The sequence below is a fragment of the Oncorhynchus kisutch genome, linkage group LG6 (genome assembly GCF_002021735.2).
Source record: "Oncorhynchus kisutch isolate 150728-3 linkage group LG6, Okis_V2, whole genome shotgun sequence".
Classification (NCBI taxonomy): domain Eukaryota; kingdom Metazoa; phylum Chordata; class Actinopteri; order Salmoniformes; family Salmonidae; genus Oncorhynchus; species Oncorhynchus kisutch.
This window is the reverse complement of record NC_034179.2, coordinates 67,353,948-67,368,219: the sequence shown is the minus strand read 5'-3', so window position 1 is coordinate 67,368,219 and position 14,272 is coordinate 67,353,948. Positions and strand designations below refer to the sequence as shown.

Below are 14,272 nucleotides of genomic sequence, written 5' to 3'. Positions count from 1 at the left end.
CTCATCAACTACAATTTCACTTCCACACATTGTTGATATTTTACAACTCATTCTTCCCAGTCCCTCATAGAGTACAACAGAACACTTACAGTCCATTTGAAAAGGACATTGTCAAACATTTATTAAAAGCTGAAGATGCACATTTGCGTGCCCTAGAGTTCTTAGTGATCTATTTCAGGCATAACACACGAGCAGCATGGCGACCTTCGTGCTATATAGAACACATCACATGCTACATATGTAGGAAATCATGAAGACACATGTAAGGATACAAGCCTGTTCGTGACTTGTGAGAAGAATGGGAAAGTAATTTGGCAATGTAATGGTCAAGGCAATCAAAGCCATTAATCTATGAAAGAATAGTGTCGATATATGCTTTTAAACTACACATATAACGCATTTTTATCTAAGCTATAGTGGCCTTTTCGCCAAAAGGGGGAGGTGTAAGATTTGACTCTACAGCTCTACGGAGTACACAGAACCTAGTCATACAAGGCACCAGAGAGCAAGGCTTCGGTAAGTACAATAAAAGCGTGTGGCAAAAAGGCTGAAATATAGGCATTTGGGTATCATATCCAGGACAAAACTGCGCTTTAGTGTATGTAAATAGACCTAAAATAGAATACGATTCGAGAAATCTGGATATCTTGATGTTCTCATTCAAATAGGTAGGCCTATGTGATGTGGGCCCCCTCTCCCTGTAAAAGTTGAGTATCTTGTTGTTCGGCTAAGCACTTCATAAACCTCTTCTCGATTATTATAGGCCTATGCAACATATTTGCTACGAAGTGTCTCTTAATTCTATCATGTCTTCTACTGGACAATTAGGATTTGGACGCGTGAGGGGAGTGGGCAAACCCTTATATATTTGAGCCTAGGTGGTTTCCCCATTGAATTAAATTACATAAAGGTACGACGCTATTGAAGTGATCATTTACGTTCAATTACTTACCGGAAAATGCTTCAATGGCTTTCATAGCCCATTGGTCGTCCGGACAATCAACAAACGCGTAGCCAGTTTTCATAAGAAACTGCCCAGAGTATGGAATCTTGTTGTCATCAAAGGTTTTAACCAAGTCCTCTGCAGTCACGTTTTCATTGAGATTTCCAATGTATAGCTTGTTCATGTTGAAAAATAGAGGTCCTCCAATTGAAATGAAAAAATCTGAGCAACAAAACTTTTTTTCTTTGAAAACGCAACGAGATAGATCTACCCAGGATGATCACAGGTTGAAAACACTTGCAAATGTCCACAAGCAGTAAAAGAAAACGAAATACATTTATTTTCAAAGTAAATCTAAAAGAAAAAGGAAAAAAGTTCAAAGTAATGGTAATGTTGGAGTCTGATTAAGTCCAATATTGAAGTGGAGAAACCTTGACTGCAGCAACCCAAGCGAATGAATCGCACAATGTAGAATGGATCAATTTGAATTAATTTGATGGTGGTTATGGTGGAATAGTGGTAGAAGTATGGCGGGATCGGGAGAAATGTTTTCCTCTCTCTGCCCCTCAACCTCGAGTTGTACCCTGCACTGTCACAGATCCTTCTGCCTGGCGATGGCACCGCCTCTAAACCGACTCGAATTCACATTTTTTTTTGTTTGCGAAGAGGAAACCACGTGGTATTGGAGTAGCTAGAGAAAGGGCCAGCCTCCTGGCGGCGTAGCTCACCAGATGAGTGTACGAAGCGAGCCTTCATGCTATGCCACCGTGCTGTGTGCGTATAGGCTTTATGCATACGTAGCTCACACATGCGCGAGTGTGCTGGGCATGTCTGATGTCTGCTGAATATCAGTCACCGGGAGGGGATACTTCCTTCAAGATGCGGATGTGTGTTTTGTCCTTTAAAAATATATAAATCATTCGCAGATTTTGGATAGGAACATATAATGGATGACTATTGTGTCGGACGTGTGCGAGTTGTGGTCTACTTAGTTTAATATCAGCTCTTAGCTCATATACCATTTGGTCAAGACATTCTCTCTTCAGCCCAGCTCTTGAAGTCATCCCGCCTCTCCAATGAATATGCATTGTGATAAAGAATTTGGTCGCCAGGAGGATGTTACATGAATGTAAAATCATGAACTTCAAGTCATTTTCGAAAGTCTATAACAAAGGTTGTGACATGGGCAACGAGGCCAACGGCAGTCAAGCAAGATACATTGTAACAAACTGCCGAGCGTGGAAGGAAATTGTTACATTGTATCATTGTTTAGGTTCATTGTTTCACTCGTAACATTGTTGCATTCGCCTGAAACTAGAAGGCCTCGCTGGAGCAACGATTCATTGGTTTAAGGTTATTCTTTGACCATAAAGCCAGCCTTACAAGTTTTCCGTTTTCATCATATTTCTGTATAGGGCTTTTAGGAAACTGACAGCTCGCTACACATGGTGTACACTACTCTACCAGGCAAAATACGCCCAATCCCCTGATTTAATTTTCAAAATGGAGGATCCAGTGGTGCAGGCCCCAAAAGCGCAAAGGGCAGCTTTTCATTGGAAGGGGAAATGGCAGAGCTTCTGCTGCAGTCAGTGTGCACAGTGTGCTCCACCGAAAGTCGTGTACTTCATCATGAACAGTCACGAACTTAGTGAGTTAAGTGTGTTTAATATAATAATTTAATTATCTCTGCAGACAGAACATAACTTTGAATAAATTATACGATAATGAATCTGCATTGAGGCATTTTGTTAACTACTGAGAGGGCAGCATATACTGTATTCAACGTGGCATATAGACATACTGTATCGCTTTGTTGTAAAATGCCTTGCTTACAGACATTGGAGGGTTAAAAACTCAAAATCTTCCAACAATTTCATTATGCATAACACATGGCAACAACTCACGTTATAACACATGTGTTATGGAACGCTTGATTTGTGATGTATTAATTAAAATTAAAATGACAATAATATCACAATAATTAATGCTATACGAAGACGTGGGCTTGAGAACCAATCGCAAAATTATTTTTAGGCTAATTAAAAGTTTTAAAAAAATGATTTACACATTTTGACAAAACCATACAGTAGGCTAAGTTTTGCTTAGATGCATCTACTCTATAATCTATTTAATATTAATAACAGAATCTTTAGCCTATACCTCTTCAGCGTCACACAGTAAGTGCAGATAGAACAATGGCCGAATTGTACTGAAAGGAAACTGACAATGTTCTGTTTCAAATTAACCACTAGTAAGCCTAAAGAATAGGTACTGTGTACTTACATAGTTATTATACCAAGAACTTGAAATTCCATGTAACCACATGATATACAGTACCAGTCAAAAGTTTGGACACACCTACTCATTCAAGGGTTTTCTTTATTTTGACTATTGTCTACATTGTAGAATAATAGTGAATACATCACAACTATGAAAGAACACATATGGAATCATGTAGTAACCAAAAAAAGTGTTAAACAAATCAAAATATGTTTCTTCAAAGTAGTTACCCTTTGCCTTGATGACAGCTTTGCATGCTCTCAATCAGCTTCATGAGGTAGTCACCTGGAATACAGGTGTGCCTTGTTAAAATGTGATTTGTGGAATTTCTTTCCTTTTTAATGTGTTTGAACCAATCGGGTGTGGAAAATCGGGTGTGGAAAAGGTAGGAAAAGGTAGGGTTGGAAAAGGTACGGTTGGTATACAGAAGATAGCCTTATTTGGTAAAATACCAAGTCCATATTATGGCAAGAACAGCTCAAATAAGCAAAGACAAACTACAGTCCATCATTACTTTAAATCAAATCAAATGTATTTATATAGCCCTTCTTACATCAGCTGATATATCAAAGTGCTGTACAGAAACCCAGCCTAAAACCCCAAACAGCAGGCAATGCAGGTGTAGAAGCACGGTGGCTAGGAAAAACTCCATAGAAAGACCAAAACCTAGGAAGACACCTAGAGAGGAACCAGGCTATAAGGGAACCAGTCCTCTTCTGGCTGTGCCGGGTGGAGATTATAAAAGAACATGGCCAAGATGTTGAAATGTTCATAAATGACCAGCATGGTCAAATAATAGTAATCACAGTGAACAGGTCAGGGTTCCATAGCCCCAGGCAGAACAGTTGAAACTGGAGCAGCAGCACGGCCAGGTGGACTGGGGACAACAAGTAGTCATCATGCCAGGTAGTCCCTGAGGCATGGTCCTAGGGCTCAGGTCCTCTGAGAGAGAGAAAGAAAGAGAGAATTAAAGAGAGCATACTTAAATTCACACAGGACACCGGATAAGACAGGAGAAATACTCCAGATATAACAGACTGACCCTAGCCCCCCGACACATAAACTACTGCAGCATAAATACTGGAGGCTGAGACGGGAGGGGTCAGGAGACACTGTGGCCCCATCCACTTTAAGACATGATGGTCAGTCAATCCAGAAAATGTAAAGAACTTTCTTCAAGTACAGTCGCGAAAACCATCAAGCGCTATGATGAAATTGACTCTTGTGAGGACCGCCACAGGAAATACCAGAGTTACCTCTGAGTTACCTCTGCTGCAAAGGATAAGTTCATTAGTGTTACCAGCTTCAGAAATTGCAGCCCAAATAAATATACAGACACATCTCAGCATCAACTGTTCAGAGGAGACTATGTGAATCAGGCCTTCATGGTTGAATTGCTGCAAAGAAACCACTACTAAAGAACACCAATAAGAAGAAGATACTTGCTTGGGCCAAGAAACACAAGCAATGGACATTAAACTGGTGGAAATCTGTCCTTTGGTCTGATTTTGTTCCAATCGCCATGTCTTTGTGAGACGCAGGGTAGGTGAACGGATGATTTCTGCATGTGTGGTTCCCACCGTGAAGCATGAAGGAGGAGGTGTGAGGGTGCTTTAATGGTGACACTGTCAGTGATTTATTTAGAATTCAAGGCACACTTAACCATCATGGCTACCACAGCATTCTGCAGCGATACGCCATCCCATCTGGTTTGCGCTTAGTGGGACTATCCTTTGTTTTTCAACAGGACAATGACCCAACACACCTCCAGGCTGTGTAAGGGCAATTTGACCAAGAAGGAGAGTGATGGAGTGGTGCATCAGATGACCTGGCCTCCACAATTACCCGACCTCAACCCAAATGAGATGGTTTAGGATGAGTTGGACCACATAGTGAAGGAAAAGCAGCCAACAAGTGCTCAGCATATGTGGGAACTCCTTCAAGACTGTTGGAAAAGCATTCCAGGTGAAGCTGGTTGAGAGAATGCCAAGAGTGTGTGAAGCTGTCATCAAGGCAAAGGGTGGCTACTTTGAAGAATCTAACATCTAAAATATATTTTAATTTGTTTACCACTTTTTTGGGTACTACATGATTCCATGTGTGTTTCAACGTAAAAATAAAGAAAAACCCTTGAATGAGTAGGTGTCCAAACTTTTGATTGGTACTGTATCTTCACTATTTATCTTTTAAAAAACGTTTTACAAACACACAAATGCACATAATGAAAGTCAGTTTAAGATAAAAAACTGTAAAAGACAAAAGGAACATATATTTTGAAAGTGCATATGGCCAAAACATACCATAACATTAGAAAAACAACATAGACAAACACTTAAAATACATACAATAATGCACAAAACAATAGAATAATGAACACATTGGGATAATTGAGTTGATAATGAGGACTTGTACTTCACACCAGATTAAAAAAGATTCACAAAGACTAATGTAAGGAGGAACTGCCACAGCCTAGTACATGCACTGTTTATGTTGAAAGCTATCAAAAAAACAAATGGTTGATGTCACTAAATATTGAGTCAACCCTTATGTTTGGTGTTGTATCATTGATGTAATTTGTAGGGTGCAAAAATAATTTAAATTCTAGACTGCCTGGTCAAAGCTTAATTGGTTCAGTGGTTCCTATACTCTTATAAAATCAGCGAAAAAAGAAACATCCTTTTTTCAGGACCCTGTCTTTCAAAGATTATTCGTAAAAATCCAAATAACTTCACATATCTTCATTGTAAAGGGTTTAAACACTGTTTCCCATGCTTGTTCAATGAACCATAAACAATTAATGAACATGCACCTGTGGAACGGTCGTTAAGACACTCACAGCTTACAGATTGTAGGCAATTAAGGTTATGAAAACTTAGGACACTAAAGAGGCCTTTCTACTGACTCTGAAAAACACGTGGCAGACCACGTGTAACAACACCTGCTCAGGATCGGTACATCCGAACATTACACCTGCGGGAGAGGTACAGGATGGCAACAACAACTGCCCGAGTTACACCAGGAATGCACAATCCCACCATCAGTGCTCAGACTGTCCGCAATAGGCTGAGAGAGGCTGGACTGAGGGTTTTTAGGCCTGTTGTAAGGCAAGTCCTCACCAGACATCACCGGCAACAATGTCGCCTATGGGCACAAACCCCCCGCCGCTGGACCAGACAGGACTGGCAAAAAGTGCTCTTCACTGACGAGTCGCAGTTTTGTCTCACCAGAGCTGATTGTCAGATTTGCGTTTATCGTCAAAGGAATGATCATTACACCGAGGCCTGTACTCTGGAGCAGGATCGATTTGGAGGTGGAGGGTCCGTCATGGTCTGGGGCGGTGTGTCATAGCATCATCGGACTGAGCTTGTTGTCATTGCAGGCAATCTCAATGCTGTATGTTACAGGGAAGACATCCTCCTCCCTAATGTGGTACCCTTCCTGCAGGCTCATCCTGACATGTCCCTCCAGCATGACAAATCCACCAGCCATACTGCTCGTTCTGTGCGTGATTTCCTGCAAGACAGGAATGTCAGTGTTCTGCCATGGCCAGCGAAGAGCCCGGATCTCAATCCCATTGAGCACGTCTGGGACTTGTTGGACTGGAGGGTGGATTGCAGGGCCAAGGCCATTCCCACCAGAATCGTCCGGGAACTTGCAGGTGCCTTGGTGGAAGAGTGGGGTAACATCTCACAGCAAGAACTGGCAAATCTGGTGCAGTCCATGAGGAGATGCACTGCAGTACTTAATGCAGCTGGTGGCCACACCAGATACTGACTGTTACTTTTGATTTTGACCCCGCCCCATTGTTCAGGGACACATTATTCAATTTCTGTTAGTCAACTGTCTATGGAACTTATTCAGTTTCTGTCTCAGTTGTTGAATCTTGTCATGTTCATACAAATATTTAATGTTAAGTTTGCTGAAAATAAATGCAGTTGACTGTGAGGGGACGTGTCTTTTTTTTGCTGAGTTAACTTAATGTTAACGGGTTATTCAGTCTGGTATAATGTGGAAGTCTTAGTCACTAGGGAATTGAAGTTGTAACCCAGGAGGTTGCTACATTAGGTCAAATCACAAGATACTTAATATAAATTCCAGAAAAAACCCAGAGGACAACAAAAGAAATAACTCAAACTACTTTTAATGGTCTAAATGGAAAGGTTGCAAAGTCATGTTTTTTTGCTTATGTCTTATGCACTCACTAAAACGATAAATGCAGGTATTATGGAGACCCACACACAACTGTGCATGATAGGGAACTGGTATATACAGATGTAGGATATTAATTTGATCAATCTGTTGCAGGAAAACGTTCCTGCAATGCAGACAATTTAAAATGTGTCGTGTATTTGAGGTTAAAAACGGCTTCTGAAGTCTAATTTCCTCTGAAATTTCAGACTTGATTTTCCCTTAAGAAAAATGTATTAACCTCTATAAAAATGTCCATTGATTATAATCAACATAATAATTCACATTTCCTGTTGCTGCAGTATCATTTTTCTGATGGCTCTAATTAAGATGTATGGGATCACTGGTATGTAAAACACACACTGGTAATGGAATACGTTGAAACCAGCTAAAAAAGTTTGATAACTTAATGAAACAAATGAGGTTCTGATAACTTCATCATCAAATCAAATGTGATTTTTCACGTGTCCCAACATTACAGTGAAATGCTTACTTACGAGCGCTTTCCCAATGACGCAGAGTTAAAAAGTAATTTAAAAAAAGAAAATGTTGCAAACAAATAAATAACAATAACGAGACTATATACAAGGAGTACCGAGTCAATTTGCAAGGGTAGGAGGTAGTTGAGGTAATTGAGGTAATATGTAGGGTAAATGTGGGATAACTATCCCCCCGGGGTAGATGCCCCCAGCCCTATAATTCTCACAGAAACCACTTTGTTGTCTATTTTTCACTTTCCCCACTTTCCCTACTGTTGCTTAACTAAAAATATGATCTGTTTCATCTCAAAAATGTAAGCCATTCTAACAAAACGATTCTGAGGAAAATGATTATAATAATTTTTGTTGGGTCTGTTGGAAGTTTGGAGGTAATTTGATCTAATATTCATCATTTAGAAAAAAGTAATATCTAAATGATGAATATTATATATACATATCTATACACGTATCATCTAATCTATACACTTTATATATATAAATATACATACAATTAGGGAAGCTTAAATATAAATAATCCACTTGTTTTGAGATAAAAATTGTAATTAGCTTTTAATAAACCAGTAATATTTAAGGCAAGTGTGTTGGGGCTAACATTGGATTGCCCCCCCTTACATCAAAACCTCGTCATAGTGAGGATATTAATAGTGAGATGTGCAATGGCATTTTGTTTCAATGTTTTGATTTCAGACTTTAGCTTTTAAGAGTTAATTACTAAAAAATGTCAAAATAAAATGTATAAAATAGAGTTTAACACACTAATCTTTGGGGGGGGGGGCAATACCTGTTAATTAAATGGAAAACGTTTAATTAAATAACTACAACATTGTAGGCACTTAATTCCCTCCATAACTTGCTTGCCTTAGCATGACCATCATTCACATACCTAATTTTTTACCAAACATTGCTTTTTTTGGGGATGCCAAGCAGTTGCCATACCAGGCGGTGATGCAGCCATTCAAGACCCTCTGGATGGTGCAGCCAACATATTGGAAATCAAGATAATTTTATTGTCCATTATCCACGAATGTTCAACAAAAAGATGTGTGTTCTACTTTATCCCAACCCCTCCGAAAGACACCTATAGCGTACGCACACAGAGGGTGGCGAGGTTAAAGCAGAGGGTCAGCCATAGTACAACACCCCTGGAGTAGTTAAGGGAGTAAGTGCCTTGCTCAAGTGCACAACGGCAGGAGACGGCATCTAGGATACAGGAGTACCAGTGCTTTTGCTGTACAGAATCCCCTCTGTGCTTTTCAACCATCTCTCTGCTGCTATATGCGTGAGGGGGACACTGATGATAACTTTGTTATAGAGGTAACAGAGAATGCTGTTCAATCAGTGCTATGCACGGTCAATTACTAACTCTGGCACCCCAATGAAAAGTTTTCTACATACAAAAACAGTTATGTCAGTTGATGCCTGATGGCACATCATAAGGGCATCCATTGTTGGGTGTTCCAAAGCCTCATTCCTCTTCACTGCTATTTCACTGGTCTACCAGCAACATGACTGTCTGTGTAACAGCAGCAGGTAGCCTAGCAGTTAGAAGGTTGAGCCAGTAACCGAAAGGTAGCTGGTTCGAATACCCAAGCTGCACCTATGTAACAATGAAGCATAAATATTTTGTATATATATATATATATATGGGGTTTAAAGGGTGTTGTGTGGGTTGCTGTTTACATTGTGGGTTAAAAGCTATGCAAATGGGAGAGTTATGGACATGCTGTGCAAAACAAAAAACACCCACTTCCTACTTTGACTTTCACCAAATCAGCTCAACTCCCCTTCTTCACTGGTAGTGGTGGTTATGTGTATGTATGTTTTGGGGGGAGGTGCAAAGAAGGAGGTCAAGAGGTTAGGATAAGCAGAGGTTAAATTGGGCGGGAATGCAGAACTAGGAGAATGGTGTCTCACCACTTTTTGCATGATGGGAAAAACCTAGTAAACACTGGTGATGTAATACCAAACTGCATTTATAAATAGAGCCATTAGTTAGGTTGGCTGCTATACCGTCAAAATAACATGGAATGATTAGGTGTAGTATCCTAAAAATACCATTGAATGATTAGGTGTACTATCCTAAAAATACCATGGAACGATTAGGTGTACTATCCTAAAAAAACCATGGAATGATTAGGTGTACTATCCTAAAAATACCATGGAATGATTAGGTGTACTATCCTAAAAATACCATGGAATGATTAGGTGTACTATCCTAAAAATACCATGGAACGATTAGGTGTACTATCCTAAAAAAACCATGGAATGATTAGGTGTACTATCCTAAAAATACCATGGAATGATTAGGTGTACTATCCTAAAAATACCATGGAATGATTAGGTGTACTATCCTAAAAATACCATGGAAATCCCTGTGACACAAACTTAATATTGTTGATTTAAAAAAGGGCGAGACTCCCATTTCCAAGTTACACTGCCTAACACACAACATATTTGTAAGGAGTACTTTGTGGGTGGAAAGAACAGCTTGCAAAACATTGATGGACCAAATGCGATGAAAGAAAGTTCAACATGGTAGCTAGTTTCTTTTGAGTTTGAACTAACTGTATCCTTGTCACTCCACCTGTCTTGCAAAGCGATGTCCTCTCAATCACTTTCTATGGACCCTTTTCTGATTTCTCTGTATTCTCCATTTTATATCTGAGATATACAGACATCTAAGTAGGAAACTAAAACCTAAGTTGCATGAAACATACGCAGTGGGTCAGCAACGAGGAAGGTTGTAATGGAGTTCAGCAATCGTACACGGTCTTACCGAGTTCCCACTCTTACACTGGTATAATGGCTGCATGGTACATGAGTAAGAATGTTTCTATTCAATTATGTTTCTATTCAATGATTCAATGATGTTGGTGATACTATATTTACCAAGATGTCCTCTCTTTTTCTGGTTACATTTAATGAACATGTAGCTTCATAAGCTACAGCATAAACCTTTGGGCTCACATAACATAACCTCAGTGGTGTAAAGTACTTAAGTAAAAATACTTTAAAGTACTACTTAAGTAGTTTTTTGGGGTATCTGTACTTTCCTTTACTATTTATATTTGACTTGTACTCGACTACATTCCTAAAGAAAATATGTACTTTATACTCCCATACATATTCCCTGACACCCTAAAGTACTCATTACATTACAAATGCTCCGGCAGGACAGCAATATGGTCCAATTGACACACCTATCAATATAACATGTCATTCCTACTGCGGACTTACTAGACATGTCTGAGTGTTGGAATATGTGTCCCTGGCTGTCCGTTAATAGAAAAAAACAAGAACATTTTACAATATGGTTGGCTTAATATAAGCATTTACTTTTTACACCTTCTCAAGTATGACTATTGAGTACTTTTCCCACCACTGTACTTAAGTACATTTAAAACCAGATTGTTTATACTTTTACTCAAGTACTATTTTACTGGGTGATTTTTACTTGAGTCATTTTCTAGTAAGGTATCTTTACTTTTACTCAAGTAGGACAATTGAGTACTTTTCCCACCACTGCATAGCCTCTGCATAAAACGGTTCAAAGTACAATTTTTAGAGGCATCAAAACACGAGGTGATCTTGGTAGTTAATGAAAATAAATGGAAAGAAGATGTGATGAAGATATAATAGTTTAGTTAGAAGCAATTCCAGTAAAGTAATAGTAGTAATAATAATATCTGTCATGTATTTCCACAAAAAACAGCTGCAGTTGATGAACCGTCTACTGATCATTGATCAAATTAGTTGAGAAAAAAACCACAGCTCAAGAGAATTCAAATGCAATTTTCTCAATGAAGATGAGACTGCATGCCAACAAGGACACGAGGCTACGCTGCTGCTGCTCTACCTAAGAGGCAGTACCGGACGGCCGCCCAAAACGGTTTGTCAGTTTGTCTTTAGAGTGTGTTCTACACTACACTTGTTTTCGTGGCATAATCGTAACAAGAGATTGATACCTAGAAGAAGAGACATGTAGTAAACACAGTGAAGCGTTATTGTAAATAGCCAAGAGGGACACCATGTTGACATGCAAGACACAATCAAGAGCCGGAAGGGAAGTGACATACTGCAAACATGGTATTACATTTTAGAATGTAAAGTATTGTGTGCGATTTAGGCGGAACACCTGAGGGGAGAACATATTGGTTCAGCATCTATCCAATATTGTCACAGAACACATCATCTTGTATTTATCGTTTCCACCTTTGGAGAAGATACATGAAACATCCAATGAGAATGTTCCATATGTACCATCACAGTGATGGCTCTTTATGATCCCAGTAGAGGTTGACTGACTGGAGATGGAGTGTTTGCGTGCTAGCATAGCCTACACAGCCAAAATATCCTAAGATATAAAGAAAACTTAATTCATACCGTCTTACTGGCATTGTGACCCTGGATATTCATATACGCTGTCATCTACAACAGATACATACTACTATAGTATGTGAGGATTCCAAAGGTAGTTTAGACAATGCTTGACTATACACATCAGGTTTATGTCTGATTTGGTTCAATCTGCGTATGGTAATGATGATGTTTATCATTCTCAGTGGGCGTCAGTCTTTGGCTATGTCCCAAATATTCCCACATAATGCACTATTTTTGACCAGAGCCATATGGGTCCTGGCCAAAAGTAGTGCACTATAAAGGGAATAAGGTGCCATTTGGGATGCATCTGCAGATATATTACATCATCTGTTTGATTGAGGAACCCCATCCTATTCCAGATTGACTTATCTCAGGGGACAGTAGGACTCGTTAAGAGTCCTAAAGTGTGCTACCTTTTCAGAGGCTTGTATAGGATATCAATGGGTCAGGGTGCTGTTTGTTAAGTGTTGTTTCTTGTTTGTGTTTTCCCTCTGGTTGTCAGTCACTCTTACCTCTGAGGTTGTGTGGTACTACACACTTCCTAATGTGAAGGTTGGCTACATGAATGTAATAAGAATACATGGTAGTGTGCTTTCGGCAACATTTTTTTTTGTGCAGTTTAAATTTCCATGGTGACTTACGTTTCTACCCATTTAGAGAATTACAGTGTTAAGTGAGAATGTGGCCAGATTTAGTACATGGCATTTTTTTTTTCAAATTGAATGTCAAATCAAACTGGAAGTGAGGATGCTTGTCTAAAAAGTATTAAAACATCAGCTTTAAAGTCTGGAACCAAACTTGTAATGTTACAGAGTAGTTATGGCTAAAAGGGTATTACATTCCTGTTCTTCAATAAGCCTGAAACAGGCGTGGGTGTATAAACATCATTATTCAAAAGTGTGTCTTACTTTATACAGCATTTGTGGAACTAAAACATAAAAATATATATATTTTGCAAGGCACATATTTAGGAAAATAAGTCCAAGAAGTTCACAGTAAATTCAGACAGAAGTTGAACAACAGTAACAACAACAACATTATGAAGGTTATAAAGTTTCATGCTTTAAAAGATTTACAAGTAAACATTTGTGAAAAGGTTTAATTCAACCTCAATTTCATGACAGGAAAACCAGTTAAAACTCTATAACCATTTTAGTCAATTTGATCCATGTTTATAACAACGATACAGAAAAACAAAGACTTATTTATGATACTTCATAATTCTGTTCATTACAGAAACAAAGACAACTTTGGCAGATGAACAGTTACTAAACACGTTTTTAGTAACATTAAGGGATGTATTTTGTAATTGAATTGTACTTAAAAGAATCATGTTAGAGACTTATTACTATTCACCAAATATATTCTTACACAATTTATATATATCAAAACATAATTTGAGGTTATTGTATTCCCTATGAGAGATATTAGTCAGTGATCAAAACATTGTTATATGATATTTTAGGTAGAAGGACAAGGTAGAAATTACTAGGTTTGTTCATATTAAGTCAAAGGCTACGAAACCGAAGTAAATAAAAACGTAAAAAAATGTACTTATTGAAAATCTTAGTAATTCTTACCATTGATTTGTTCAGAAATGTCTCATGTGTCGTTCTCTGATACGATAGTTTCTGTTGTTTCAGTCAACGCTCAAAATGGAGCGAGAGAGAGAGAGAGGGAGAGCGAGGGAAAGAGAGAGAGAGAGAGAAAGAGGGAGAGCGAGGGAAAGAGAGAGAGAGAGAGAAAGAGGGAGAGCGAGGGAAAGAGAGAGAGAAAGAGGGAGAGCGAGGGAAAGAGAGAGAGAAAGAGGGAGAGCGAGGGAAAGAGGGAGAGCGAGGGAAAGAGAGAGAGAGAAGAGGGAGAGAGAGAGAAAGAGGGAGAGCGAGGGAAAGAGGGAGAGCGAGGGAAAGAGAGAGAGAGAAGAGGGCAAAGTTATTTCCGACGAGAAAAGCGCCAACAGGAACAACAAAAAGAACACTGA

The 14,272-nt window shown here is 39.0% G+C and overlaps 1 protein-coding gene across 3 annotated transcripts in view; it reads right to left on the bottom strand.

Annotated features, from left to right (window-relative positions):
* The window catches only part of LOC109893253 (insulin-like growth factor 2 mRNA-binding protein 1), a 59,972-nt gene extending 58,402 nt beyond the window's left edge, over positions 1-1,570 (bottom strand). For 2 of the 3 annotated variants that reach the window (XM_020486380.2, XM_020486381.2), the window contains exon 1: positions 953-1,568. In XM_020486380.2, coding sequence (XP_020341969.1) covers positions 953-1,127 — 175 coding nt within the window. In that variant the 5' untranslated portion in view covers positions 1,128-1,568. Of the gene's footprint in view, positions 1-952 lie in introns of all 3 variants that reach the window. The other variant, XM_020486382.2, reaches the window with a different exon arrangement.
* Positions 1,571-14,272: the final 12,702 nt, after the last annotated feature.